General features: G+C 55.8%; 3 protein-coding genes across 11 annotated transcripts in view; 2 read left to right on the top strand and 1 right to left on the bottom strand.

Annotated features, from left to right (window-relative positions):
• GATAD2A (GATA zinc finger domain containing 2A) overlaps positions 1 to 13632 on the top strand; it is a 92183-nt gene extending 78551 nt beyond the window's left edge. For 5 of the 8 annotated variants that reach the window (XM_065917340.1, XM_065917342.1, XM_065917341.1 and 2 more), the window contains 10 exons: positions 68 to 200; positions 309 to 440; positions 1679 to 1768; positions 2406 to 2537; positions 2680 to 2847; positions 4616 to 4895; positions 7062 to 7360; positions 8024 to 8098; positions 8407 to 8602; positions 10262 to 13632. In XM_065917340.1, the coding sequence (XP_065773412.1) occupies positions 68 to 200; positions 309 to 440; positions 1679 to 1768; positions 2406 to 2537; positions 2680 to 2847; positions 4616 to 4895; positions 7062 to 7360; positions 8024 to 8098; positions 8407 to 8602; positions 10262 to 10392 (1636 nt within the window). In that variant the 3' untranslated portion in view covers positions 10393 to 13632. The remainder of the gene's footprint in view (positions 1 to 67; positions 201 to 308; positions 441 to 1678; positions 1769 to 2405; positions 2538 to 2679; positions 2848 to 4615; positions 4896 to 7061; positions 7361 to 8023; positions 8099 to 8406; positions 8603 to 10261) is intronic. The other 3 variants (XM_065917343.1, XM_065917347.1, XM_065917346.1) reach the window with 3 other exon arrangements.
• A 2359-nt stretch (positions 13633 to 15991) lies between these two features.
• Positions 15992 to 18471, bottom strand: TSSK6 (testis specific serine kinase 6). Its single transcript, XM_065917336.1, has one exon. It carries the CDS (start codon positions 17724 to 17726, stop codon positions 16905 to 16907), a length of 822 nt encoding a protein of 273 aa, XP_065773408.1. The 5' UTR covers positions 17727 to 18471; the 3' UTR covers positions 15992 to 16904.
• Positions 18472 to 18523: 52 nt separating this feature from the next.
• NDUFA13 (NADH:ubiquinone oxidoreductase subunit A13) lies at positions 18524 to 26684 on the top strand. Of its 2 annotated transcripts, XM_065917338.1 has the most exons (6): positions 18552 to 18677; positions 23865 to 23975; positions 24394 to 24472; positions 25762 to 25833; positions 26230 to 26299; positions 26492 to 26684. In XM_065917338.1, exons 1-6 carry the CDS (start codon positions 18584 to 18586, stop codon positions 26609 to 26611), a joined length of 546 nt encoding a protein of 181 aa, XP_065773410.1. In that variant the 5' UTR covers positions 18552 to 18583; the 3' UTR covers positions 26612 to 26684. The 2 variants fall into 2 exon arrangements, with proteins under 2 accessions (XP_065773411.1, XP_065773410.1); XM_065917339.1 differs by lacking the exon at positions 23865 to 23975 and having other exon boundaries at positions 18524 to 18677.
• Positions 26685 to 26757: the final 73 nt, after the last annotated feature.

Genomic DNA, 26757 nt, shown 5'->3' with positions numbered 1-26757 from the left:
CATCCATGGGAGCGCTGCCCACCGCAGGCAGGGTGCTCGGCTAACAGCCCCCCTCCCTGGCCCACAGTGACATGAAGTCTGAGAGGAGACCCCCTTCGCCCGATGTGATTGTGCTCTCTGACAACGAGCAGCCTGTGAGCCCGAGGGTGAATGGGCTGGCCGAGGAGCCCCTGAAGGAGACCAGCACCGAGGCCCTTATGGTGAGCTTTGTCCCCGCGGGGTGCTGGGGAACTGCCTCGAAGCAGAGCCGACGGGTGTCCCCTGGCCCCCAGCCCTCTCCCCCAGCCCGTGTCCTCTTGCCCTTGTAGAAAAGCAGTCCTGAAGAACGAGAAAGGATGATTAAGCAACTAAAAGAAGAGTTAAGGTTAGAAGAAGCAAAACTGGTTTTGTTGAAGAAGTTGCGGCAGAGTCAAATACAAAAAGAAACTCCCACCCAGAAGGTATGTGCGTGGCTGCTCACTTCCCAGGGGTCACTGAGACACCCCTTTAGGGCCGTGGATAGAGAGCCATGGGCGCTTGCTTGGTGCCCTGAGGAACTGGGTCTGTGAGGGGTCAGGTCTCCTCCGGGGCAGTGGGGCAAGGTCTGAACTGGAGATTTGCAGGCTCAAGTTCCCACGCTTTTGATTTAGCTTGGAGGAGATCAGACTACATTTCAGTCTAGAATATTCTGGATCTGAGTATGAGAACCTCATTCCCTGTAGACTCCCATCAAGGAAATGGAGAGCAGACGTCTCTGAAGGTGCTGGAAACACAACTCTGTCCTGAAACCCTTTCAGAAGGGCGTCCTGCCCTGGGGGTGCCTGTGGTGGCCGCAGGGGCCGCTTTGGGTTTCTGAACAGACTGCTGATCGCCTGCTTCAGGCTGCACATGCCCAACCCCAGAGGCCGTGTCCCGGGGCTTCTGCCCCTGTCACCTGCCCCTGCCTCACGCTTCTTGTGCGGCTTCTAAATGGGGCTTACCCTGTAAGGCAAGGTCAGGCTGGTTTTGTGGGCCTCTTTTGTTATCCCATTCTGGAAAGGTTCCTGGTCCATGACAACGGCTACCCTTCCTTACATTTTGATGACTCTCTCAGTGAACCAGAAAGTAAATGCACCTTGGGCCGTACAAGCTGACAGTTGTAGGCATTGTTTCCGCCTTAAAGGGAGCGAGACAGGAGGACACTCAGTGGTCTGACTTGGGGATTTTTTTGAGCTCCCACTCCACACCTAGTAAACATGTGGACCAAGCCTGGTGGCTGTTAGTATCCTGATGGACGAGCCTGCTTGGTACTTGCTTCCTTGTTGATTGCTTAAGAGCTGATGATGGAACCGAGTCTGTCACTGTCCCTGGTGGGCTGTATGCCTGGACCAGAGGGTTTCTCACCAGGGTGGGGATTGATGTATATACATAAGCCTCGGCCTTTACCGCCAGCCTTTTTTTGTCCCCTGGAGGGCAGAGATGGCACCCGCATTTTGGTGATGCCAAGCACCCTGGGGCATAGAGGTAAAGGGCCATGGAAAATCTGTCCTGTGTCTTTCAAACATGTTAATTCCCACAGCAGTGAACGTGGCAGGCAAACAGAACCTTTGAGAGCCTGAAGCTTCTTAAAGAAGAAAAACGCAACGCTTCTCAGAATCGTGTGTGGGGAGGAGCATGGTTGGTAGCCCTCTCACCTCCTGCCTGCCCTGATCTCTTGCAGCCTGCAGGCTCCACTGGGAGCTCCGTGACCACCCCTCCCCCGCTTGTACGGGGCACCCAGAACATTCCTTCCGGCAAGCCATCACTTCAGGTCAGTGTTTACTCTGCATCATGCTCCTGAGCAGCCCTGATCCAGTTTCTGCAAAAGGCCACTTATTCCTTCTCGTAAGACTAGAATGAGGCCTTCCGTGGGAACCCCCCGCCAGTCACACTTGCGTCCCCATACCCAAACCAGCCCCTGTTGACATCGTGAATCACACAGACGCTCGGAGGGCCCCTCCCACGGCTGCCTCTAGTGAGACTGGAGAGACAGCCAAGATCCTGGACACGCTGTGCTCCCACTTCAGCCCGACTCTGAGCCTGTCACAGCCTCCTCTGCCCACAGGGTGCGATGGGCAGAACTCCCACCCCAGCCATAGGACAGAGGTCAGGCCAGGCCCACTTGCCCTCACTCAAGCCAGAGACCGCAGCTCAGACCAGCAGGCGGGTAGTATTGATCCCAGTTAGCTAACTTCTCACCATCGGGGTGCCTGAGTCCTGAATGAGTCCAGGTTGGCCTGGCTCTTGTTGGGAGTCTGTGTTCCTCATTCTTTTGTGTGCTTAGAATAAGTAGACATTTTAGCTTTTTTCTACCACCACCATTTTGGTGGGTATGCGTATGTACCTTTATGAAAACAACAAACCTGTTTAAAAAGCCATGTAAGATCTGAGGGTTGTGTTGTTGACAGACCTCTTCAACTCGGATGCCTGGCAGTGTCATCCCACCGCCCCTGGTCCGTGGCGGGCAGCAGACGTCCTCTAAGCTAGGGCCGCAGGCGAGCTCCCAGGTCGTCATGCCCCCACTCGTCAGAGGGGCCCAGGTGAGCAGGGCATGGCTCAGGCAGCAGTCCCAAGCACCTTTCCCTCTCGCAGGAATGGCCCCAGTTCTCAGACTGGGGCTCTTTCCCCGAGTCTCTTTTTATCGTCTTCTCACTGTCTTGTCTCTGCCCCACACCCTGATAGCAAATCCACAACATCAGACAACATTCCAGCGCAGGGCCGCCGCCGCTCCTCCTGGCTCCCCGGGCGTCTGTGCCCAGTGTGCAGATTCAGGGACAGAGAATCATTCAGCAGGGCCTCATCCGTGTCGCCAACGTCCCCAACACTAGTCTGCTCGTCAACATCCCACAGGTGAGTCGTGCAACAGGCAGTCCAGTCCCATGGACTGCGGTGCTGTAGTTCCTGGGACCCTTTTTGGGTCATGAAGGTTATGGACAGGAGTCTCCTGTTGCCCTCTGCTGTCTAACAGAGGCAGATAACTGCCGAGAGGGTGAGGGTGGGGTCACCAGAGGCTCCCCCTTCCCCTCCACCCACCCCTCCCTCTTCGCCACCGCTGCCAGGCGCAAGCACGTGAGGGGAATGTCTGCAGATGTCCCTTCAGTGCCAGTGCATCTATTTTTAGCCGCGTGTCCCTTCATCTCTGTACAGAGCCTCTGAGAGGGTGAGGGTTTGTTCCCACCTAACAGAGTGGGGGGAGATGGAGCCAGGGGCGGCAGGCTGAAGATCCTCATTGACAGATGAAATGACTGGGTCTGCACGAGCTTTTGTTGATGTGCTTCTCTTCCTCCTCTGGCATGGCTCATCCTTGCCTGCCTTTCTCAGATAAGATCATGGCCAGCTATGCTCTTCTGAGGTCAGGTTCAAGTACAGTCCTGCTGCCTGCATGGGGACGTCCCGGGCAGGCTATTTTGTCCACCCCGTAGACGCTGATCAGATCTCCGCTGTGTGTCATCCTGTCCTCGTGTGACGAGGATGGCAGCCAGGCAGGCAGTGGTGATCCTGCAGCTCTGCTCCCCGAGGGGCCAAGGAAGCGGCAAGGGGAACAGCGAAGAGCTGGCAGGTCAGAGGCCCGGTGGCCAGGTCGAGTGCTGTGGTGTCATCCTGTGTACTGGGGAGTTTCACTCCCCTGTGGAGATGCCTGGGGCCAGTGTCATGAGCTCCCTGAGGCCCACAGCCTATTGCATACCAGTTGTGAGGTGTGTGCATTTTCCTGGGGATAGTGTACACAGTTTTCCTATTTCCAGAAGGGTCTTCAGTTCCATAGAGCTTAAGGGCACTGGCATGGTCCACTCCCAGTTTGGGGAGAGCATTTGAGTATCGGGTGGCAAGTGGGCTGGAGCGAGGAGATGATGGAAGGCCAGCCAGCAGGGTCCAGAAGATGGTGAGTAATGCAGGAGCAGTGAGGATGGAGAAGCGTAAAGGGTGGGGGCGCAGGTACTCGTGAGGGAAATGCCGCTGATGCCGCTGTGAGCCACCTCTGCAGCCTTTGAGGAGGGGGCCACCCAGACCCGCGCTGGAAGGGGGACCAGGCTGTAGTGACGGGACAGTGGCCATGCGCCTGGGTGCGGGGGGTTGCCACGGGGGGGGTACCCACTGTAATGGTGACGGCTTTATGAGTGTCCTCTGTTGGTAAGAGTGTAGCAGATTACAGATTTTTAAGTTATCTGGATCAGCTAAACTTCAACAAGTTATTTGTAAGATTGGTCATCTCAGAGCAGTTGAGTTTAATGTCTATTCTTCTGTTGCTTGTTGATGTCAGGCAGCTCTGAGTTACTTTTAAGGACTTGTTAGTGTAGCTGATGGTTCAGGTTAACTTTGATAAGGACTTAGCGTAGCTAATGGTACAGACTGTGGGGTTCTCCTCAGCCTTCACCTCCTCAGCCATGCCAGAGGAGGAAGAGAAGCACATCAACAAAAGCTCGTGCAGACCCAGTCATTTCATCTGTCAATGAGGATCTTCAGCCTGCCGCCCCTGGCTCCATCTCCCCCCACTCTGTTAGGTGGGAACAAACCCTCACCCTCTCAGAGGCTCTGTACAGAGATGAAGGGACACGCGGCTAAGGAGAACCTCCTCTCCTTCACCCTCAAGCACGCTGACCAGGTCATTGTCTCCCCAAAGCCCTCCCCAGCATCGCTGAAAGGAACAGCAGCCACCTCTGCTCAGGCCAACTCCACCCCCACCAGCGTGGCCTCCGTGGTCACTGCTGCGGATTCTCCAGCCAGTCGGCAGGCGGCCGCCAAGCTTGCACTGCGCAAACAGCTGGAGAAGACACTGCTTGAAATCCCCCCACCCAAGCCCCCTGCCCCTGAGATGAACTTCCTTCCCAGCGCTGCCAACAACGAATTCATCTACCTGGTTGGCCTGGAGGAGGTGGTGCAGAACCTGCTGGAGACACAAGGTGAGCGGGCCATGGGCCCAGGGGCTGCTTTCTGTCTTGGAGCTGAAGTTTCCATCTTGTGAGTTGTTTCCGATGCATAGTGCATGTGGACACATCTGCTGTGTATGCACGGCTGTCTCAGAGCACATTGTGGATGATCTCTTGCCATCAGTTCTTCACTTACTCTGAGGTTTAGATAATTTTTTTTTTTTTTAAGTTTTCCTTTGAGTGTAGTTGATTGACAGTGTTGTGTTGGCTTCTCTGCTGTACAGTAAAGCAAGTCAGTTATACATACATCCTCTTTCTTAGGTTCTGTTCCCATGAGGGTCATCAGAGAGAAATGAGTAGTTTCCCATGCTCTGCGGTGGGTCCTTATTAGTTACCCATTTTATATATAGTAGTGTATGTATATCAATCCCATTCTGTTTATTATCCCTCCCGTCCTAGGTCATTTCTTAAATGTACAGTGGGCAGCTTCTTTCTGATGGGGCCTCCTCTGAGAGTTGGGGAAAGCTTTGCAGAGCGCTGAGTCCCCACACTGGGGGAGGGACACCTGTGCCTCCAGCTTCACTTCATTACCCTCTCTGGAAGTGGTAGGAAGGAAAGAGCTCATACGGGTTAGTGAGGAGAAATGATGCTGGAAAGTAGGAAGTCAGGTTTGCCCCCAGGGAGTCGCCAGCGGATGCTGAACTGAGGGCTCTTCTGTCCTTAAATTGAGCGCATGGTGACGCTGATTAGCTAGCCAGCCTGGATCTCCTCCCATGTGCTCTCATCAGATGCTCCGTGCTGAAGAGGAGACAGAGCGGTAACCCTCCTCAGGGCCGGGGATGGCCGGGTGGACTGCCCCGGAGGAGCTGTGGGCCCCCCGCCGGGCCCAGTGCAGAGAGGTGTGGGCTCTGACACAGCCTGGAAGTGTCTACACTCCTGTCATGACTTCTTTGGGATGAGGTCCGGATGGCAAAAGAGCTGCTGCCAGGCCTGTGTGGTGTGGCAGGCAGCAGCCTGCAGTGCCCGCTGGTCTTGCACTGGCCTGTGCTGGGCACCTTCTCTCCCAGACTGGTCTGTCTGCGCTTGTTCTTGTCAGGGCTCAGTCTCCCTCCGAGTCCTGCCTGCGGTGGCGCTGACACCGATGGCAGCTGCTGCTGCCTCCTCTGGAGGTGGATGTGTGCAAGGAGAAGCTCCAGGCTGGGGTCCGGAGCTGGGGCCCATGGTGGACCCCGGGGCCTCGGTCCACTTGGGCAGGTGGCGTCCTGTCTGTTCTATGGAGTGGCAGGAGCCCCGTAGAGTCGGATCCCCCGCTGCAGCCCCTCAGCAGGTAGAGGCAACTTGGCCAGGCCCCAGGCAGGATGGGGAGGCAGGGGTCTCTCCACATCATGGTCCATCATGCCAGGAGGCTGTAGAACTTTGAGTGCTGGCCATGGAAGAGATAGGAACAAAATGCAGAGTTACCCCTTAATGCACATTGGATGGCACATATATATGTGTGTGTGTGTGTGTACACACGCTGAATAAAGTATGACCCCACACCTCAGCAGGCGCTTTTTGTGGCTGCCCTGGTCACCCCTCTTGGAGCTGGGTGCCACCAGGTTCCCATTTCCCAGGGCACCCGGCTGTGCGTCTGACCAGCTGTGCACAGTCACTTAGCTCCCTGGGCTGTTTCCTCTCAAGATGGGGGGTAGGGGTGTCCCCTCAAGAGCTTGTTGTGCAGCCCGGAAGCCCTGATGGGCACAGGACGCCAGGCACAGTGTCTGTCGGGAGCATTTCCTAGACGCCTGGTCCTCGCGTACCTCGCCCCCTGGCAAGGGTGCCGTCACCTTACAAGGTGGGGCCTGGAGTGGCCACCGTCTCCCTCAGAGCTGATGCAGTGCAGGAGGGTCGGGAGTGTCTGCTCCATGGGTAGGGAGGATGGCCGCGAGAAGCCAGGTGTCTGAGAGCTGGTGTCAAGGATGCCGAGCCCACAGTGCTTTCTGAAGTGCATCGGCGTTGCTTCTGCTGGCAGAGCTTCTGGAGGCTGCCCCTGCGTCTGCACACAGTGGCACCCGCATGTGTGCCGGGTGAGCGAGCGTGGGGCCCCTGGCCCAGGGTGCTGCCTGGGCTCTGCCAGCGTGCTCGGCCCTCCTGGGGGGGTGCGGGCTCTGGCCGTGCTGTTCCTGCTCCTCCGACGTGAGCCTTTGTCTGCCCCTGCAGCAGGCAGGATGTCGGCCGCCGTCGTGCTCTCCCGGGAGCCCTACATGTGTGCACAGTGCAAGACAGACTTCACGTGCCGCTGGCGGGAGGAGAAGGGCGGCGCCATCATGTGCGAGAACTGCATGGCGTCCAACCAGAAGAAGGCGCTCAAGGTGGAGCACACGAGCCGCCTGAAGGCCGCCTTCGTGAAGGCGCTGCAGCAGGAGCAGGAGATCGAGCAGCGGCTCCTGCAGCAGGGTGCCGCCCCCGTGCAGGCCAAGGCTGAGCCCACCAGCGCCCCACACCCTGTGCTGAAGCAGGTGAGAGCCGGGGCGGGGACCAGAGCTGCGCGGGGGGTGGACACGGATGCTGCCCTCCGGGAGAGGGGCCTTGCTCCTCGCTCCCTCGGCAAGGAGCTGTCGCTGGCAGGCAGGATGTTCTGGCATTCTCTCCCATACTCGGCGATCATCTGCCTGGTTGTTAACTGTGCGTCTAAATTGCATTTAATGGTGGCTTTTGGTGGTGAAAATACTAATTTGCAGTTTCTTTAGATTTTGTAGCTTTCACTCGCAGTGTGCCGGCTGACAAGTACTTCTTGTCTAAAAGGACTTTTTCTGAAAGCCACACTGAGCGCAAAAGGGGCGTTGGAAGAAATGTTCTAGCTAAATTAAGGAGAGAAGCAAGTTTGAAGTCGAGTTTTTTTGGCTGCCCTTTTTTTTTTTAATGTTTTGTTTTCCCACCCCTCGTAGACCCAAAGCTCCCTGCTGGCAATTTTTTGTGTCCTTGGAAGTCATTGATAATTTACTAACAAACTCATCTTCTCAAGATCCCCGCATAGTGGGTGGCGGTGCTGCCCTCAGGAAGTTGCTGTCCTTGTGGGGACTCAGCCTCGCACGGCCATAGCTGCTGCCCCTCGCTCACGTGGTCGCCTGAGGTCAGCCTCTGGACAGTGCTGACCTCGCTTTCAACCCCCATCTGTGTAGGTCATAAAACCCCGGCGTAAGTTGGCGTTCCGCTCAGGAGAGGCCCGCGACTGGAGTAACGGGGCTGTGCTACAGGTCAGAACTGGGGCGCCGGGAGCCCCCCGCACCGCACCACCAACCAGCCCTCACGCCCCCGACCGTGACCACTTCAGGCGCCAACTGTCACGCTGCCTGCGTCCGTCTGTCCGTCTGTCTCTCGCTCTCTTTTTCCCTTCCTCCTTCCCCTCCTGCCTTGGTGCAACTTAGTCTCCTGATGTTGGACTTCCAGGGATCCCGTGTGGGTGGGAAGAGGTCAGCTAGCTCAAGGAGAGGCTGCGCTGAGCACCGTGCCCTCCACGGCCCCCTCCCCTGTGTGAGCTGTGGCCCCTCTCTCTCCCCCGCAGGCCTCCAGCCAGCTGTCCCGGGGCTCAGCCACGACGCCCCGAGGCATCCTGCACACATTCAGCCAGTCGCCCAAACTGCAGAACGCAGCCTCGGCCACCGCCCTGGTCAGCAGGACAGGCAGACATTCCGAGCGGGCCGTGAGCGCTGGCAAGGGCAGCACCACCTCCAACTGGAAGAAGGCGCCCCTGAGTACAGGTGGGCGGCCCCGCCGGGGCTCAGCGGGGACCTCCCCAGGGGCAGGCCCATCCCGTCCTTACTTTTAACATGCATGCACACGCCCAGGTTGTGGCACCAGGGGTCCTGAACCCGTACCTGTCTTCTTAAGAGCAGCTGCCTCCGAGACTACAGCCTCACCTCTGTTTACTGACTAGGACACTCTGAACTCGTGGTAGCCCTGGATCAATACTAATCACGCTTGGTATCTCCGCCCCCATACCTAGACTCTCAGCTCTTGACCCAAAATGTAAGACAGAACCAGTTCAGGCAGTGCCCGCCTCACCTCTCCTCCTTCCTGCCACAGAGAATGTTTGTTTCTGCTGTTACAGCATACTTTTCACGGTGTACTGACCCAGTGTCCTTCATTCCCCACTCTGTGGGGAACCCCTGCCTGCTTGGACAGGTCAGATGGTACAAAGTGCAGGATAGAATGAGAAAGGAGGCAGGAGGAGGGGACCCTGAGGAGGTGGGCAGCAGAGACCTGTGAGGAGCAGGCATCTCAGACAGCTTGGGGAGGTGGAGACCCTTAGGGAGTCACTCTCCAGTCTGCCAGAGCTCCACCTTCCCATGGTTGTCCTCGGGCCATCCCCACACCACTTTTCCTGTTTTTCCTTATTCTTGCCCTGGCCTTGAGATTAATGTTCAATATTTCTTGTGTCCATCAGTAACTGGAAAGTGAAATGTCAGCCCAGAGGGCTGAGAGGTGGAGATGGATGAGAGCGCTCTCCCCTCTCACTTCCCAGCCCACCCCCGGGTCCCTATAGGAAGAAGAGGCACCATCGTGAGACTCCATCTCAATAGTCAGAACTGGGAGAGCAGGACTCTCAGTGGAAACACAACACAGAAAAGCCGGCTGTGCGTGCGGCTGACCATGCGTTAGAAACACGCCTGAAGAGCAGAGCCTGCTGCAGGGTGGGGAGGGGTCATCCAACTGCAGCAGAATCCAGACCTCCTGGAGGGCAGAGAGCATTTGCGAACATGCCAGACAGAGATACTTTTGCTCAGCACGTTTGAGATGGCAGCAAAGAACTCATAGGCTGGTCAGAAAATTCCTTTTTTGGGAAATTTGGAAGTATATGAAATAAGTGGGAAAAGTCAAATAGGAGACTACACATGTGTGCACAGTGATAGCAGCCATGGGAAAACTGCACACTGCAGGTAGCGTTTGAAAGAGAACATGAGGGAATAAATAGTTGCTGTCTTCAAATACTTGTACGATTAGATATGAAAGTGTCATGGCTTAGGAGCATGCTCCTGGTTGCCCTGGGTTTCTGGATGGTGGTTTGAGGAAAGCTGGGCAGGACCTGGCAGGACCTCCAGGTTTCTGGAGCGCTGGCCTTGAATGTGCATGGAGGGTTCTGTGGTGCATTCAGTTTGGAAGTCTTGTTCCAGAGAATAGGTTAACCCACCCAGAATACCTGGTGCCACAGTGACTCGGGTCCCTGCTGCTGCCGGGGCCTTGGGACAGTGTTTGGCTGCAGGCCAGCCCAGAACCGAGTGTGATGGTTGGAGGCTTTCGGGGGTTCCCCCAGCTGGGCTTCGTGCCACCTGTGCCCAGTGGGCCCAGCCAAGGCGGGGGTCTTCCCCGGAGCCTCCCCTGACCGGGCCCTTGTGACCTGTTGCTCTGTCCTGTCGCAGGCGGGGCCCTCGCATTCGTCAGCCCAAGCTTGGCGGTGCACAAGACCTCCTCAGCCGTGGACCGCCAGCGGGAGTACCTCCTGGACATGATCCCGCCCCGCTCCATCCCCCAGTCAGCCACGTGGAAGTAGTGCGAGCCAGGCCCAGTGGGGAACAGGCTCCCTCCTCCCTCCCACCTGGCCCCACCACCCTCCTCGGGAAGACACCCGGCGCCCCAAGAGGGCGAGCGGCGCAGGCCACGCTGCGGAAGTGAGAGCTCCAGTCTTGGCTACAAAGTCGCGTCGCGTCACGGAGGGGCGCGTCCCAGGTGGACCAGGAATCACACTGGGGGGCCTTTCCCGCGGGCTTCCTTCCTTCCTTTGCCTTTAGTTTGCCCAACACCAGCAGAAAAGCGGACCTCGGGGCCGGCTCTGCTCCTGGCCCTCCCCTTCAGCCCCGGGCAGGGCTCGTGGACGGCGCGCCCAGACACTGTGACACGCCCGGCAGCAGTGCCCGGCTGCAGAAGTTGAGCGGAGCGGTTGTTTTGTTTTGCTTTGCCCCCGTCTTAGCCTCCTAATCTCTGACTGCCTTTCTTCATGGCAATCCCTAGGTTGACAGATTTTTTAAAATCACCTCACGATGATGGAGTTTAACATAAACTGTGCAGACCCAGGGTTCCCTGCCAAGCGTGACCCCGGTGACCCCCCAGCCCTCACTCCAGCAGAAGGCCTCTGCTGCTGCTCATCCCGGAGACACCCTCCGACCTTCCACACTTAAGCAGAAGAACAAACTGCAACCCAGACCCACCCAGAGAACCTGGGACCCTGGAAGCCGAGTGCCGCCACCCGAGTAGGGAGGGGCGAATCGGCAGCCACGCCCAGACCCCCGAGCAGGAAGTCGGAGGGGCCGGCTGTTGTGTTCTGTGTTGTTGTGGTGATTTATTTTATTAAATTTTTCCTTTTCTTTTCCTCCTCATTTTGATGGACAGCATCCTAAGCCCTGGCCTGTGCTCCTGTCAGGTGTGTCCGTGTGGGGAGGCGCCCCCACGCCCCCCAGACTTCAGGGTTTACGTTTGGGTCTAGTTTAGAACCTCCCTTAAAAAGCAGGGCCGTGCTGCCAGGGTTTGCCTTCAGACTTTTGTTTTTAATCCTCTAGCGTCTACAGAAATGTCTTACAAAGGATCAGGTCTGCTCTTAGTTGTGTTTTGTTTTCTCCCACTCCTTAAAAATCAGTCCATGAGGAAAGGTAGAAGCTGTTGTGTGTGTGCTGCACATGGGCCAGCTCTGTGCAGGTGTGAGGGTGTCACGTGTGCATGCACACACGTGTGGAGATGGGGTACGCTGCTCCTCACTTCAGCCCCAGCCCTGGTTCTCCTGTCCATGCAGTTAGGGACTTAATTTAAAATCCTTATTTTGTAGGACCACCTTCCTCAGATACACTGCTGTGCCGTTCTAATAAAGGCTCATTTAACCCCCCTCATGCTGTGTGAACATCAGTGTTTAGAAGACATTTTTGACATGCAATAGAAGACCTAGTTTTGCAAAGCATTCGAATTTTTTGTTGTCTAAAGCCCTAAATTTCTCACTGATTTTTGTTTTGAGTGCATAATGAAGGTGGCCTGAAGGAGGGGAGGGCTGGAGAAGGGTGGCTTTCATTCCAAGATCCAGGGATTTGGGGAAAAGGGGAAATTGACCTTTGGGGGAGGGGGGAGTGGGGAAGGGTGTGTTTTTACACCAAAAAATCAAGAGTATGCAAGCATTTCTATTCCTCGCATTTTTCTGTGTGCCTGGCAAATAAATACCTGTCTTATACTACTCTGAGCTGTTAGCTCTCTCTGTTCAGTGACACGGGCCAAAATTCCCAAATCCTACAAGAAGGAGTGCCCAGCTGGCCGAACCGGGCAGACTGACCTCTGCCATGCAGCAGCTCAGGTGTCTCGGCCAGGGTCACCTCGGCACTGGGGGCACCCAGGGTTGCTGCTCCCCCACAGGGGTTGACTGGGTCTGTGACTCCTGGGCTCGAAACCAAGGCACTCGCATTGGCCCCGGATCCTCTCCCCATCATTCTCCACCGTGCTCAGGATCCACCTCTCCTCACCTCCTCTGGCCAGACTTCTCCAGGCTACTGACTAGACCTTGTGAGCTGAGTGCAGACTGACTGCCACAGGCAGATGTGGTGGCTGGGCCCTGACCGGTTCTCTGCCTCCTCCAGCCCAGTATTTGCAGGAACATTCCCATGGGTAGGACTTACTGTGACATAAATGTAGCTTTTTAAAAAGGGATCAAGAAAAAAAGGGGGGATCCAGAAGGTGAGATGCCTTAATCTTGATTCATTTCCCCTGTCTCAAAACTTCTATCCCCCTTTTTTCCTTTAGTTTCCCCTTTGCATTGTCACTCCTATAAGCCTCAAGTGCATGGTTCTGTGCTGAAATTTATAATGTTATTAAGAAAGCGTTAAATACCTTTCGAGTATGAAGGATGTTAACATTAAAGGTATTCTCCCAGCCCCAAAGCCCACCCCTCAAAATGGGCCATGGTTCTGGGATTCTGTAGGCTGAGAGGATCTGGTTCCCAGGAGAACCAGAGAACATGGGAGCCCCCAGTCCCAAGTGACAGTTGTAACTGCCCAGTAGTCTGTGACAGGAACCCCCGGTGGCACCTGGAAACTATTCAGAAAGTCGGCTGTTCTGTGGACTGGGGTGCAGGGCTCACCAGGCTCCCTTCCCCATCTGAAATGGCTGTGTGCGGAGGCCCGTGGGTGCCCGCACAGGTAACTCTGCGTCCACTCAGAGCTGCCCATGGCTCTGGCCATCCTGACTTGTGGGGACCCTAGTCCTCAGTGTCCCAGGTGTATCTCTTGGGACCCACACCTTTGACAAGGTCAAGAGTGACTGCTCTGGGAGGCAGGGGTAGGGTTGGGTGGCGGCTCTGGTCTGGAAGCGAAAGGTCACTGGTGCAGAGGGAATGAAAGAGGTGACGCCCCCGCATGGCTCCTGAGTGGCCCACAAGTCACTCCTGTGGCTGGAGAGACGCGGGTAGGGGGTTTCTATGTAAATCATACATTCTCATCACAGGCGTGAATAATGGAAAGACAGTCCTTGCTGCTCTGCCATAGGGTTTTTCTTTGATGCCTAGTTATGCTGCACATGGCGTTTGCCTAAAGAAGTTGGACTGAGTTTTTTTTTAAAGGACAGCTAAAGTTTTATAATCCTTGAAGAGTAATAGTCACACCAATGTAGGGTATTTGGGAGGTGGTTTGTTTTGATTGGAGGGATGAGGTTGTCACTTGTATTTATTGTGACTCTAAGTCTTTGATAAGAATGTTAAAAAACAAAGTGACCACCAAACTGGCATAGAAGTTCTAATAAATAAAGACGCTGGAATCAATGGCTATACGTTGTGTCGTGAAGTTTTAGAATCTGAAGGACAATAAAGAAATGGATGATGTGTTGCCTGTATTTTTCTTTTTGACTGCTCAGCTTTGGTATCCTGCATTTTCCTCCCAGCTTTGGGGCAGCTTGGAGACTTAAGATGGCAGCGTGATCCTTTCTTAACAGCAAAGGATCAGACACTTGTTTCTTGGGCTTCTTTCAGATCTCACTTGCCGTGGGGATTTTAGTCTTCCCCAACTGGATGCTTCAGTTGAATTGCTCAGTCGTGTCTGACTCTACGACCCCATGAACTGCAGCACACCAGGCTTCCCTGTCCATCGCAGAGTTGGATACGACTGAGTGACTGAACAGAACAGAATGAAACTGGATGCTGGGGCTTCCCAGGTGGCAAAGAACCCATCTACCAGTGCAGGAGGCATAAGAGACGTGGGTTCAATCCCTGGGTGAGGAAGATCCCCTGGAGGAGGGCATGGCAACCCACTCCAGTGTTCTTGCCTGGAGAATCCCATGGACAGAGAGCCTGGCAGGCTATATGGTCCCTTGGGTTGTGAGGAGTCAGACATGACTGCACGCAAGCACACACCCAACTGGATGCTACCGCCTTACCCCTGGGTGGCGCTTTGTGGCCTGTTTATCCACAGCGCCAGGGGAGTGCATGAGGTGAGGATGCAGTGAATTCTGCCCCTTGGCTTGGGTTTTAGCCATCAACAGCCTCCAACCCAGAGTGGTGGGCTTCTCTGGCTCAACATTGGGTGTCTGCTGCAGGACAGTGATGGGGCAGTGTGGGAGCCACCTGGCTGGCTTTGAAATGAACAATTCCTGGTGCAAACTTGTTTTCAGAGGTTGACCCACTGTTTCAAAGTTTTACTCACAAAATGAAACCTATGAGCACTTTGAACTCCAATACGCATAAAATGTCACCTTGTTTTCCAAGGTGCTTTTGTTCATTTACTTATTGCTGCCACTTGTTAACCGGGGCATCTCTGCCTCCAGCCTGGGGTCTGTCTGACATCCCTCCCCTGCGGCCGTGGCCAGCCTGGTCTCAGCTGGGCAAGACACAGAACTGGAACAAGACGCTACCGGACGGAGCTCAAGCCTGACGCCTGTGGCATGTGCAGATGCACCCATGCTCCCCAACACTGACAGAAGCCCACATCTGGGGTTCCACAGGCCCCTCTGCAAGGGAGCCTGCTGGGTCAGGCACCCAGGCTCCTCCCTGGAGGCAGGGCCACCAGCCTGGTCCCTGAGACCCTGTCCCCTCTTCACTGAGTCACGGATGTGGCCACAAGGGGAAGGACCCCCAGGCCCACTGCTCACACAGTGATGAGGGGGCACAAAAGGGCATGTGCCATGCCCCCATCATTGGGATCATACCTTGTGAGGGGGGTGAGGAGGGAAAGAACGGGGCCTCTTGAGAGGTGACCTTTTTCAGGCCAAGTCTTGCATGAGGAGAAGGGAAAAGCGTTGGGAGTGGTGTCAGCCTGTGCAAATGCTCAGAGGTGAGACCACGCAATGCAGGGGCAAGGGCAAAGGATGTGGGTTTCATTCTGAGTGAGCAAGACATTTCCCTCTTCTCACCCTGTTTCTTGCTCTGTAAAATGAGGCGGTTGGGACCACACCCAATTTGAAGGGAGTGGAGGGAGAGCTGGCACATAATCCCCAAGGCACCTGAGAGCCACGGAGGGTGAGGGAGCAGGGGTGGGGTTCGGTCAGACCCAGAAACTGACCACTCTCGTCAGGGACTTGGGCTCTGGTGGAGGCAGACAGGGTAAGCACCTAGGGAGCTGTTTCTCGTACACCCGAATGACAACAGCCACTGTCACTAAACTCAGTAACCTCATCACAAGCAAAACAACCCCCAGCCTTCCCCAGACCCTGTGGGGTCCCTCTCCAGACACCAGACACACCCCTTTTACCTCTCTGCCTCCTTTCCCTCTCCATTCCAGCTACAGCAGTTCCTAGCATTACTCAAACACACCAGCTCCATCCTCTCTTGGGAACACTCCTGTTGTTTCCAGTGTTTGATTCCTTCCCTTCAGTCCCTCCTTGCTCACCCCCACCTGGTATTTAGCACAACTTACAATTATTTTATGTTCACACCATCCTTTTACTTTCCACTTGCTCCCTTGCTGGGAGCACAGATGGATCCAAGCCACTTGGCTGTGTCCAAGTGCCTTTGCACACAGCAGCTGCTCAAAAAATGCCTGAATGAACAGCATGAGTGAAGCCACGAGTGGGACAGGGGGTGCAGGAGGGAGGGGACAGGTGTACACCTATGTCGCGTGTTGGTGAATAGCATGAACACCATCATAATATTGTAAAGTAACTGTTCTACAATTAAAAAAGAATGAGCCCGGCAGACTCCTTTGCCTCACCAAGGAAGGGGCCTAACCCCTTCCTCACCAAGGAGAGCTTCCAGCACCTCCCCACCCCACTTCAGACATATCGGGGTGCCAATCCTGGCTGTTTTTGGGCAAGTGTGGGCCTCAATTTACTCTTTTGTAAACACTCTGTCTGGACAGGCGCCCCCGGCCCCTTGCTGTCCTATCCTTAAACACCAGAAAGGTGCTGGAGTCCTTGCTCCCCAACCGAGCACCTCCTTTCCCAGGGCCATTACGTTGCTGAGGATGACGCCAAGGCCCCTTTGAGTCTGCCCAGGATGGAAAGCCCGAAAAGTCTCTGTTCGAATCCTCCTAACTCCCTTTTCAGACCTGGAGCAAGAACCTCCACAAGTCTCTTTAAAATGGGGTGCCCGTGCCTGCCTTTCCCCGGGGAGTGATTCCCTCCCCACTGCTCCATAAAAGGGGGCCATTGCTAGAGCTAGGTGCGAGAAAGAGCGAGTTTATTGCAAGTTCCAAGGAGGGCAGCGCCTGGAGCGCGCCTTCCCTCACCGGTACTCGAGGCTGGCTGTGGATGGACGTCCTCCGCGCGCGTCCGCTCGCCAGCAGCTTCTCCAAGCAGCCACCGCCCACCGCGGCCACTCACCCTGCACCGGCGCAACGTTTCTGTCTCCTCTCATCTGGCCCCCTCCTGGGGCCTTCTCGCCTGGAACCGAGGGAGCGCATGCGCCCTCCTGCTCTTGGGATCGTGTTGGAGTAGTTGAATTCCAAACAGGGGCGACCGCGGCCCCCGGCGTCGAAGAAGTAGGGAAGGGGGAAGGGCGCGTGCACAGCGGTGCGCGGCGGCTTCGCGGAACTACGGAAGCGCGCTTCTTGCGCGTGCCCTGCTCTTGCGCAATGCTCGGGGCGGCGGGAACGGTGGGAACCCCGGCTCCTAGCCGGAGTCCCCCGCACGCAGCCAGCCGTTGCGCGCTACTTGGCCCGCGGAGGGCCTGGCCGACGGACTGAACTGCAGCAATTCGGCTATCAGTGCTTTGCAGCGCTCGGACAGCTCGAGGCCGTCGGGGTAGAGAACGCCGCGCTTCTGGCGTCGGGGCAGGCCGGCGATGTCCGAGTCGTCGAAGGGCATACAGCCAGTGACCATGACGTAGAGCACGACGCCCAGACTCCACACGTCGTACTTCTTGGGGTCGTAGGGAATGCCCAGCAGTACCTCGGGCGACGCGTAGGCGGCAGAGCCACAGTAGGTGGTGCTCAGATCGGGGTATCCGTGAGCCTGACGGCCGAAACCGAAGTCGGTGAGCTTGACGCGGCGCTCATCAGGGCTCAGCAGCACGTTTTCGCACTTGAGGTCGCGGTGCACCAGGTGGTGGTCGTGTAGGTAGCGCACGGCACCGGCGATCTGCGCGAAGAGGTCGCGAGCCTGCCCCCCGGGGATGCGCCCGTTTCGCTGCACTGCCTGCAGTAGGTCGGTGGCGGCCGCCTCCATCACGATGTACAACTTCCCGTTGCACACCTCGATGAATTCGAAGACGTGCACGATGTGTGGGTGCCGCACGCCCCTTAGGATGGACAGCTCGCGTGGCAGGAACTTGTTAACAAAGTCGGGCGGTGCGCGCCGCCGGTCCACCACCTTGATGGCCACTGTGCCCTTGTATTTCTTGGACGTAGCCACCTTTACCTTGGAGTAACTGCCCTCTCCTATCGTGCGGCCCAGCTTATAGCCGAGTTCGCTCAGAAGCTTGTCGCCCGACATGGTGGCGCCTGGGGCGCGTGGGGAGCAGGAGGCGGCTGCTGTCGGGGGGCGGCCGGACTCCGATCTCGGGCCTAACCCATGGCGCTTGGCACCTGCACACCCGCACCCCCATGTGCCCACTCCCCGGTCCCCGCCTCTCCGGTGCCTTTTATTGCCCAGGTAACAATTTCTGCCTTGTGAAGTGACCGCGGGCGTCACCCGGCCTCGGGGTGGGGTGGGGGCCCCTGATCCCCACCCCCACCCCGTGGTGCTCTCCCCAAGGCCCTACGGCTTTGTGACTCATAATCGCTCTGAATGATCCAGTTCCCGATGAGAGGACACTAGCAAGGCGTCTCGACCGTCACGGGAGTGGAATCCGAGCCTGGGGTTGGGGCGGCTCCTCAGGAGTCCGAATCTGAGCAGCAGCCGTACCCGAACTTCGTGTAATCCAGTCCTAACCCTGCAGAGCCCTGGGCTGCCCTCAGGGGGCCCCAAGGGAGGAATATGGGATGATACCTGGCTCCCTCGGGAGCCTGGGGTTTCTAACTGGCCTCACATTGCCCCAGAGAGAAGGTGAGTGGGAAGGTCCTTTGGTGCAAGAACTCTGGCGACCAGACGGGCTGCAGGCTTCAGCACCGACCGAGCCATGCCTCCGTCTAGGAGAAGAGAAAATAAGGACTTTTTGGTCGCAGCTGGGGCGCGCAGTCGATCCCAGGCCCCGCAACGGCGCTCTCGCACGAACTGGGGTAGGTGCAGCGGCGCCCTAGGTTTCCCAGTCGGGCCCGAGACCTGCGCTGCAGCTTCCGCCACACTCAGCATGGTGTCGATCGCCGTTGCGTAACTTCCTCCTGAGACCGGAAGTGCAAGGTCCTGCAAGCATGGCGGCGTCGAAGGTGAAGCAGGACATGCCCCCGGTGGGGGGCTACGGCCCTATCGACTACAAGCGGAACCTTCCGCGTCGGGGACTGTCGGGTCAGTGTCGCCCTGCGCCGGGGTGTCAGGGTCTGGGCGTTCTAGGCGCCGCGGCGGGGTCGGGACGCCAGGGAGTCTAGCGGGCCAAGGTTTCCCCGCGGTATGACAGGAGGCGGAGCCTTGGGATCCCCCAAAGCTTCAGTACTAACAATAATGAAAACTGCTGCAGTTTGTCGACCGTTTACTAGGCCCTTTGCTTCCTTCTCGTAACAGCCCAAGAGGTCGGTCCCGTTAATTATTTATATTTTACAATTCATTGATTAAACCGAGAGAGGGCTTCCCCGGTGGTTGAGCGGGTAAAGAATCCGCCTGCAATTCAGGAGACACAGGAGGTGCAGGTTCGATCCCTGGGTCAGGAAGATTCCCTGGAGGAGGGCATGGCAACCCACTCCAGTATTCTTGCCTGAAAAATCCCACGGACAGAGGAGCCTGGCGGGCTACAGTCCATACGGTCGCAAAGAGTTGGACATGACTGAGCGACTAAGCACAAACTGAGGTTAGTGTAGCCCCCGCCAGGAGCCTTCCCGCACGTTCCCGTTTCACAAGTAGGGAGACTGAGACCCGAGAGAGGATGCGATTCCCCACAGGGCCACCCAGAGTAAAGCTGGGGCCGAACCTGGATTACCCAGGGAATTTGAAAGATTTTTTTGGAGGGGGTGGGGGGGCGGAAAAAAAGTTCTGCGCAGTGGTTCCTCGCTGGTGGCCCCCACCTGCAGGATATCACAGAAATATGGATTCTTCAATTTGTCAAGGGCTCTAAATAACGTTTTAAATTTTTTTTATTGGGGTCAACACAAAAACATGTAAGAGAATGTAAAAAACGGCCATACACTGCAGTCAAGATTAACAGAAAGAATGTCAACCAAGTTAAGAATGAATATTTTGCTGAAACTCATTGAGCTTTACATTTAAAACTTGTGCATGTTTTGCAAATTATGCCTCAGTTAAAAAGCAGAAAGAAATTCATGGGCATGATTTTTTTTAATGTTATAATTAAGACAGAGAAAAGTTAATGTTAGGTTTAAAAACTCAAGTATTCCCTTGCTCCCTACTGGCTTTTTTATAATTTGGAACAAAGGTTGGCAAACTTTTCCGTAAAGAGCCGGGTAAGTATTTTCTGCTTTCTTTGCCAGATAGTCTTTCTCCCCTGTTGTTTTTACAACTTTACCAACCTAAAAGTGTGCTTAGCCTGAGGACCATACAAAAACAGTTACAGGTTAGATTCAGAGCACTGGGCACTGAACTCTAGACTCACTCCTAGGTTCAATGAATATAATGCGATCTGTTTCGTCTTTTCTCAAAATCTTAACTTAGCACCCAGGCGAGAACACTCCTCGGGTGTGTGGCACGAGTTCTGTTTATACATGTGTACTTCTGTGGCCTGTGTCCAGACCAGGCCGCACAAGAACCGCAGCCCTTGAGTCTCCCTGGGCTTCCCACAGCCAGCATCTGTCTTATTTTGCAGGTCCACATGTGGCCTGTATCCTGCTCCTCTCAGCAGTGCTTGCTGTGTGCCTTAAATGCCCCTGCCTGCGCTTGGGTCTCCTACTCTCAGCCTTTACACCCGCTTCCCCTGTTGCACATCCAGACCACCTCAGTCTCTCCTGGCTGCAGAGGGATGAGGAATATAACCCTTTCTGAGGTGTGGTCTCCGTCCGTGTACCTGCATTTAGTGACTGCTGAGGGCGTCCTTAGTGCTGGGCTCTGTCCTGAGGAGCTCACACAGCTGAGGAGACAAACACGTTGCTTGTGATTTCCCATTGTGGCCCAGGATGATTGGCGCCTTAGCGAGCCACAATGGGCGCGAGGACCTCTCTGAAAAGGAGTTGCCCAGGTAGAGGGAAGAGCGGCTGTTCACTCTCATTCTGCACGCAGCCCTCATTTCTGTCCTCCAGCCTTATCCACAGCTGCTTTCTCTCCATCAGTCTTGCTCTTGTCCAGGCACCATGACGCCAAGCTTGGCACCCCCTCCCCTTTTCTCTGCCTGGACCACTCACCCAGCATGCTACAACGTGCCAGGCTGGCTCAGGCCACCCATGATCCACACAGCTACTGAGTGACTGTTGCCCCCACCTTCCCCCTGGTCTCTCACACCCCGCTCTCCTCACCCTCCTGCACCCAGTGAATGGCCCTTTTTTTCTGGTATCTTTAATGTTTTAATTGAGATTCACATGCCATACCATCTAATCACCCATTTCATGTGAGCAGACTGATTTTTAGTCTGTTCCCAGTTGTGCAACCATTGGAACAATCTAAGTTTACATTTTCATCACCCCAGAAGAAATGCTGCTCCACATCCTCCCCCAGCCCCTGACAACCACAGATCTGCTTCCTGCCTCTAGGGATAGGGATTTGCCTCTCATATAAATGGCATAGTTAACGATGTCTCTTTATGTCTAACTTTTCTCAGCATGTTTTTTGTTGTTTGTTTATTTTCGGCTGTGCTGGGATTCCACTACTGTGTGGGCTTTTCTCTTATCTGCGGCGAGTGGGGGGCTACTCTAGATGTGGTACACAGGCTTCTCATTGCGATGTCTCTCGTTGCGGAGCATGGACTCTAGGGTGCATGGGCTCAGTAGTTGCAGCACATGTGCTCGGTAGTTGTGGCTGCTGGGCTCTAGAGCACACACTTGATTGTCGTGCAGGGGCTTAGTTGCTCCACGGCATGTGGGATCTTCCCGGATCAGGGATGGAATCCATATCTCCTGCGTTGGCAGGCAGAGTCTTAACCACTGGACAACCAGGGAAGTGCTCTCAGTACATTTTTAATGTATACGATGTAGTATGCATCAGTGCTTCCTTCTTTATTGTGGCTGAGTAACCTTGTATGGCGGGACGTCTTGTGTGTCCATTTACTATTGGATGGACGTTTGAATTGTCTCCATCTTTTGGCTGTTATGAACAGTGCTGCTCTGAACATGCTTGTATGGGTTTCTGTGTGAACATATGTTTCCTTTCTCTTGGGTGAAGTGGGGTTGCTGGGTCACATGGTAACTCCACATTTAATGTTTTCCAAATTGGCTATACCAAATTACGTTCCCACCTACAGTGTATGGGCATTCCCATTTCTCTGCGTCTGGACAACACTAATTGTTTTCCATTAAAAAAAATGTTAGCCATCCTAGTGGGTGTGAGGTGGTATCTACTGTGGTTTTGATTTGCATTTCCCTAGTTACTAATGATGTTGAGTACCTTTTCATGTGTTTGCTGACTATTTGTGTAACTTCCTTGAAGAAATATCTATTCAGACCCTTGACACATTTTTAAATTAGGTGGTTAGTCTTTTTATTATTGAATTTTAAGAGTTCTTTATATATTTTGGATACCATTCCCTTATCAGATACATGATTTGCAAATACTTCCATCCTGTGGATTGTCTTGTCAGCTTGTTGATAGTGTCACTTGCAGCACAAAAGTTTTACATTTCAGCAGTGGCCAATTCATCTATTTTTTCTCTTGTCGCTTGTGTGGCCAGTGTCTAATCTAAGAAATTGTTGCCTTATCCTAGGTCACAGAATGACTTCGCTGTTTTCTAGGAGGTTTATAGTTTTAGCTCTTATATTGAGGTCTTTGATCCATTTTGAGTTAATTTTTGTGTATGGAGGGAGGGAGATGCACACTTTATTCTTTTGCATGTGGCTACCCAGTTGTCCAATTTGCTGAAAAGACTGTTCTTTCCCCATTGAATTATCTTGGCACCCTTGTCCACAATCAGTTGACCATAAATGTGAGGGTTTATTTCTGGCCTCTCAGCTCTGTTCCACCGACACACACGTCTGTCTTTATGCCAGTGCACACTGTCTTGTACACACAGCTGCGTGGTAAGTTTGAAGAGTCCTCCAACTTTGTTCTTTTCCAGAACTATCTCAGCTGTTCTGGGCCCTTGCATTTCCACATGAATTTTCCGAGCTGCTTGTCAATTTCTGTGGGACTGTGGCGGGGGGAAGGGATTCTGATGGGAACTAGGTTGGATCTGAACCTCTTTGTAGACTGCTGCCACCTGAACAATGTTCAGTTCCGATCCATGAACACAGGATGCATTTCTGTTTATTCAGGTCGTCTTTACACCTGGCCTGCTCCCTTTTCTGGATGTGCCCCCCCCTTGGCATCTCCCACCAGAGGAGGTGCAGACATCCCCCTGAGGGCCTGGGTGTCAGCCTCACCACTATCAGTGAGGACTAGATGAGTTAGAGGGAAGGTCACCTCACCTTGTTTAGCCCATCCCTCGTGTCTGACTCTTGGTGACCACACAGATTGTAGCCCGCCAGGCTCCTCTGTCCATGGGATTCTCCAGGCAGGAACACCGGAGTGGGTTGCCATATCTTCCTGTAGCACCTTACCTTAGTCTTGGAATTTATCTTCCAGATGGACCCACACATGGGCGCCCAGTGTTGGGGGTAAGAGGCCCTTACAAGGACAGCCTAGGTCTGTTCTCTGGGGCTGGGGTAGAAGGAGAAACCCCTGAGCCTCTCTGCAGAGAATGGGCAGCTTTGGTGAAGCGCGTATAGCCCAGCAGAGCGTGCGGCGTGCCCAGCGCGGGCACACTGAGGGCTGCCCCTGGGCGCGCGGGCCTCTCAGCACAGGAACCAGCGTGCTCCCACCACCTCGTCCCCCATAACTTGGCAATGTCTTGCCTGCAGCTTGTGTTTTAACAGGTTGAACTAAAAGGAGTAAAAAATTGAGCCAGTTTCTCATTTATCTCTAGGTCCAACAGAGGTGCCAGATGAGTCTTGTGCTAAACCAAACTAAAGGAGAAAGAGCCCACACTTCATCCCCCGCCAGGCCCAGGGAGTGGCTTTACCCACCATTTGCTGGCCCTTTACTGGGTGTTACATGGGGCTCTGTCTGGCTGAGCTGGTGAGCTCATCCCAGCAGCCACGAGTTCCATCCCGAGGAGAGACCAAGGCTCGAAGGGGGTGTGGGACGAGCCAGCCCCAGCCAGGCCCCAGGCATCCAGACCTCCCTGAAGACCCCAGCAGGCCCACAGCCTGTCAGTCAGAATTACAGCCAGGTGCCCCAGGGGCTCAGTAAATATTCATTTCAGCCTCTGCGTCCTGGGGTCCCAGGAAGGGGCTCAATTCCACGGGGATGGGAGGCAGCAGTACCCTGGGAGCCCAGGGGGTGGCCGGGTGGCCCCTGCAGGGCGCTGCCTGCCCCCGGCAGCCCCATCCAGCCTCTTCTGGGCAGCCCCCGGGGAGGTACCCCGGCTGCCGGGCCCTCCGTGGGGCCAGGACCCAGCGTGGACACCATCCTTCGCCATGGGAACCAGCTGGCTGAAGGAACTCAAACAACCTTCAGGTCAATGGCAGGCCGAGGCCGCACAGCTGTAGCCATTTAGACTGCCAGGCTCTCCCGTGGCCTCTGCCCAGCTGCGCCTTCTGAGAACCCTGGCATGGGGCTGAGGTGTGGCAGCCGCAGCAGCCTTGCAGCCTGGTGTGCCCTGCCCGCAGAGTGGGTGATTGGGATGAAGCGTGGTCTGCAGTTGCAGGGGACGGGTGTCAGCGGGAGGGGCGGGTGGGCGCTCCACAGACAAGTAGTCTAAGAACAGGCGTCAGAAACAGCCCTGGCTGGCTGGGCAGGGCTCCGTGGGGGCTTTCGCCTTCTCCCTCTTTCCTGTTTCTGGAGTACTTGCTGTGGGTGGGTTGTGGGTTAGGAGAAGACGGGTGAAGGAGGCCTGTCCCTCGGGCAGGTGCTGAGCGGTGCCTTCACCCTGCAGGCTACAGCATGTTCGCCGTGGGCATTGGGGCCTTGCTTTTCGGGTACTGGAGCATGATGAGGTGGAACCGCGAGCGCAGGTAGGCCCCGCACTGGAGAGGCGGGTGGGGACTTAGGCCGTGGACCCGGGGCTCCTCCAGGCCCCTGTCAGCACCTCAGGGAGCTCAGGGCCTGAGCTGGTGAGTCCATTTCTGGGCTTTACTTCAAGGAATGACTGACTAGTAAGTAAGAAGCTTGCCTCTGGGTGTTCACTAGGTACCCTTGAGCTCCACCCCCAGGTACCCCAAGGTCATTTGCATAGCCCACCAGGCAGAGACGGAGGCAGGGGGACAGGCCCTGTCCCCCAGGGGGTGTTTGTCAGTGGTGCCGGGGCAATGATGATACCAGGACTTCAAAGGCAGATCACACAAGACAATGGCCGGGCCAGCCACACCGGCCTGAGGGTCCCAGTCTGCTGTGGCCTTGGTTTGGACCCTGGCCACCTCCGAGTTTGCCCAGTACTCTGTCAGATGGCTCCTCATCACTGGCTCCCAACCAGCGGTCCCCCACCCCCACCCTCCCCCGCTCTGTGTCCTCAGCATCCACCTGGACCCTGCTCACCCCCCTACAAGGGCAGTGTTGGAGAAGGTCCAGCACGCGGAGGGCACTCCACTTTGTTCAGTGAATTCAGGGCACCTGGTGGGTGCTGGGCCCCACCCTGAACAGGCGCGACCAGGCCCAGTCTCTCGGGGGGCACCGTGGTAGCCATGGTGTGTGACTGCTGAGGACAGCAGCCCCGGTCCCTGGGCCCTGGGGGGTTGAGGTGGAGGCGGACGTTCCCTGGGACCCTTCCCTGTGTTGCTGTGAGATTCGTGGTGATGGGGGGGACAGGGTCAGGGGCCACCCCCGGGGCTGCATCACTGGGACTGCTCTCCCCACTCCCCCCAGCAGACAGGGCTGGCGAGTTAGAGACACCGAAAAGCAGGGAGAAGAAAGAAGCTGCTCATGATACTCGCCACCCCCCCCCCATCACCACGGTTATTTTGAGATGAAAAGGATGTGGTTTTGTAAGGCCCAGAACCTCATGATGAATGTTCCCCCCAGTTCACTGCAATCATCAGGCCTGGGCTATTTTTAGGATTAAAAAAAAAGTTTTGAGCTGAAAAGAAAGTGTGAAGCCAGCAGTCTTGTGGACTGATGCCGCCTCTGCCAGCTGTGTTTCCCCGCATCCCCCGCGCCTATCGCAGGCTACTGGTGGCTGAGCCCACTTCCCCCCTTGCTTGCCTCTGCCTCTCCCCCAAGCCCCATGCCAGGGTAATGCCCGTCCAAGGACCGCATCGTCTGCCCCCATCCCACCGGGGACTGATCTGTCAGTTTTGGGGTTTCACAGGCGTCTCCAGATTGAGGACTTCGAGGCCCGCATCGCGCTGATGCCTCTGTTGCAGGCAGAGAAGGACCGGAGGTAGGGTGCTGGGGTCAAGAGGTCACAGGTCAGAGTGCCCCAGCCTGCACGATGGGACAAGGCCAGAATGCACGTGGGGATCAACAGCCATGATCTTGTTGACGGCAGCTCCAGGGGCTGCCGTCGTCCTTGGAGAGGACCCCATACTTGACTTGCAGAAGAGACCAAAGAGGGAGAATGAATGTTTCTGGAGGAGGGGGCTTTGACTGGGAGGGCTGCAAGAGTTTGTCAGGGGGAAGGAAGTAAAGCGGAGAGATCAGTGTGTGTGCCGGGCTGAAAGCCCTGGGAGGTGATGGGGAGCTGGAGGAGGGGCAGGTCTGTCTGGAGGAGGGGCAGGTCTGTCAGGTTTGTTAGGCAGAGGCCCTGTCCCCCACCTCCCACCTTGTCTCCCTGCAGGGTTCTCCAGATGCTTCGGGAGAACTTGGAGGAGGAGGCAACTATCATGAAGGACGTGCCGGGCTGGAAGGTGGGTCCTCAGCCCCGCAGGGGCCAGGCCGCTGCAGAGACGCAGCCTCCCACAGAAAACCTGGGCCTTTGCGGGAGTGGGTGCCGGGTGCCAGCAGGGGGCGGCCGTTCCGGGTAGAGGCACGGGGGCTGCCAAGCCTGGTGGGGTCCCAGCAGGCTCCTGGGACCCACCCTTACCCCTCCATCCCCACAGGTGGGAGAGTCCGTGTTCCACACCACGCGCTGGGTGACTCCCATGATGGGCGAGCTCTACGGGCTGCGCACGCGCGAGGAGATTCTCAACGCCACCTATGGGTTCATATGGTACACGTAGGGGTCTGCGCCCCAGAGACTGCTGGACCCGCGCCCTCTCCCCGCTAGGAGAGAATAAACGCTCTGGAGACTGACCTGCTTGTGTCCCAGGGACTGAGTGATTGGGGGTGGGAGGTGTCAGAGGAGGCGTGGGGACTAAGCAGAAGA

Source organism: Muntiacus reevesi, chromosome 1, assembly GCF_963930625.1.
Source record: "Muntiacus reevesi chromosome 1, mMunRee1.1, whole genome shotgun sequence".
In the NCBI taxonomy this organism is placed as follows: domain Eukaryota; kingdom Metazoa; phylum Chordata; class Mammalia; order Artiodactyla; family Cervidae; genus Muntiacus; species Muntiacus reevesi.
The sequence above is the reverse complement of the archived record's forward strand: the minus strand, read 5'-3'. Positions and strand labels throughout refer to the sequence as shown.